General features: G+C 55.8%; 1 protein-coding gene across 1 annotated transcript in view; it reads right to left on the bottom strand.

Annotated features, from left to right (window-relative positions):
• LOC120505085 (arf-GAP domain and FG repeat-containing protein 2-like) overlaps positions 1-1992 on the bottom strand; it is a 6649-nt gene that overhangs the window by 3633 nt on the left and 1024 nt on the right. Inside the window, exon 2 of the mRNA XM_039715310.1 lies at positions 1316-1565. Within this exon, the coding sequence (XP_039571244.1) occupies positions 1316-1565 (250 nt within the window). The remainder of the gene's footprint in view (positions 1-1315; positions 1566-1992) is intronic.

The following is a 1992-nucleotide window of genomic DNA, read 5'->3' on the forward strand; positions in this document are numbered from 1 at the left end:
CCGGCCCCCGCTCGATGCACCCCCATAAATACCCCCCCCCAATAAATACATTGCAAAGCAGTTACAGCACCCTCCCCTCTCGGGGGGCGGCGCGCCCCCCGGCAGGGCTGGACCCCCCCCTCGGCTCGCAGGGGGGGCTGCTCCCCCATTTTGGGGCTCGGCACCCCCTCAGTGGGGGCCCCCCCTGTAATTTTTGGGGGTGGTTTGTTTTTTTTTTTTTTTTTTCCTTTTTTGGGGGGGTTTTTTTTTTTCCCCCCTTTTTTTGGGGCTGGGGGGTTGGAGAGTGTGCACCGGATGGCAATCTGCTCCCTGCGTTTCCAGTCACATGGCATTGAGATCAGTGAGCTTAAATGCACGCAGCTCCAACTGGGAAACGGTGCTGCTGTTCCCAGAGGATATCCTGATCGACGGCTCTCCAGGAGGGAGGGGAAGGGGCACAGATTTGTGTGAGTGTGCACAAGTGAGAGAGAAAAAGAGGACAGAAAGAGAACATGCTAGCAGGTAACATCCTTCTACGTGAACATAAAACAGCTGCGTAGCCTTAAGTAGCTAACAGCATCAGAAAACAAACAAATTACCCACTGCCAGTCTGCAGACTAAATTACATACTAAGAATTTTCTTTTTCTCCCAAAGATTGCACGTTTACCCAGGGCAAGAAAATCCTTGTTTCCTTCTTTCTTGATGAAATAGGTGTTAGGCTTTCCTTGCCTCTTAACTGTTACTAACAAAATAGCAAGCAACTCAGAATATTCAGTGAAATTACCCCTGTCTGCTACCCTGCCAAACATCCACGGTCAGAGCAAGCCACCCTACGGACACTTGGGGTGCTCACTAAAGTAGCATTTGCACTGTTCTAAATGAAAGCCTTTCTGATCATCAGGGACGATGAGCACAACGTAACATTAAGATCAATCGTGTTTAATGAGCACACTGTAAAGACTAAAATTTTAATTACCTTCACTATTCCTATTCTAAGGACTTGTGTAATGTCACCAAAAAAAACACAACTCTGCTATTACAGTCATCAACACACTAGTGACCTTCAGTGAATGACATGCAGACAACTGCTTTTTTCTCACTTTTCAAGGAAAAGAATTTAAGGAAGCAGTTTACAATTCATGCTACAGGAACTGAAGAGCAGTCATCTTCAGAAAGCAATATCCTTTCTATATTTCCCTCTCTCCTCATTAGCTGTTCTACGTAACTATTAAATAGATTTCTAGGAGCGCATAAAACAACTTTAACTAATACATTTTCTTAAACCAACATGTAAGCACCACACAGTGTGAGTGGACACATGCAGTCACAAGATACAAAGCTAGTCCCCCCCGCCCCCCCCGCGCCTTGATCTCGGTGCAGACGCAGCGCTTGCGCTCGATCACCTCCTGCAGCTGCCCGTCCCGCGGCCGGGGGGCGGCGGGGAAGCCCCCCAAGCCCCCCGGGCCGGGCAGCCCCCCGGACAGCGGCCGCGACGAGGGGGGGCCCCGCGGCAACGGGGGGGCCCCGGCCTGGCGGACCCCCGAGGTGGAGGCGGAGCGGCCCAGGCGGGGACCCCCGGGCAGCTCTGCGAGGGGAGGGGGAGAGGGGCGTCAGGGGACAGCCAGGGGTCACCCCCACTGTGTCACCCCCACTGTGTCACCCCCTGCCCACCCGGGGTCACCCCAGTGTCACCCCCACAATGTCACTCCCCTCTGTGTCACCCCCCAGGGGTCAGCCCCTCCTCCCCCACCCCGGTATCCCTTTGTCACCTCCTGTCCCCACGTCCCCCCACTGTCCCCAGTTGCCCCGCAATGTCCCCACCACCCCAGGTGTGTCCCCGGTGTGCCTTCCCCATCCCAGGTGCGACCCCAGCTGTGTCCTAGGTGTGTCCCCATGTGTGTCCCCCCCTGTCCCCCGTGTCCCCCCCCGTCCGGCACCGTCCCCAGCCGTGTCCCCGCGCGTACCAGCGGCTCTCCCGCCGGCGGGGAAGGGCTGGCAGGGGCCGGGGGGCC

The sequence above is a fragment of the Passer montanus genome, unplaced genomic scaffold (genome assembly GCF_014805655.1).
Source record: "Passer montanus isolate IOZ18808 unplaced genomic scaffold, ASM1480565v1 scaffold321, whole genome shotgun sequence".
Taxonomy (NCBI): Eukaryota; Metazoa; Chordata; class Aves; order Passeriformes; family Passeridae; genus Passer; species Passer montanus.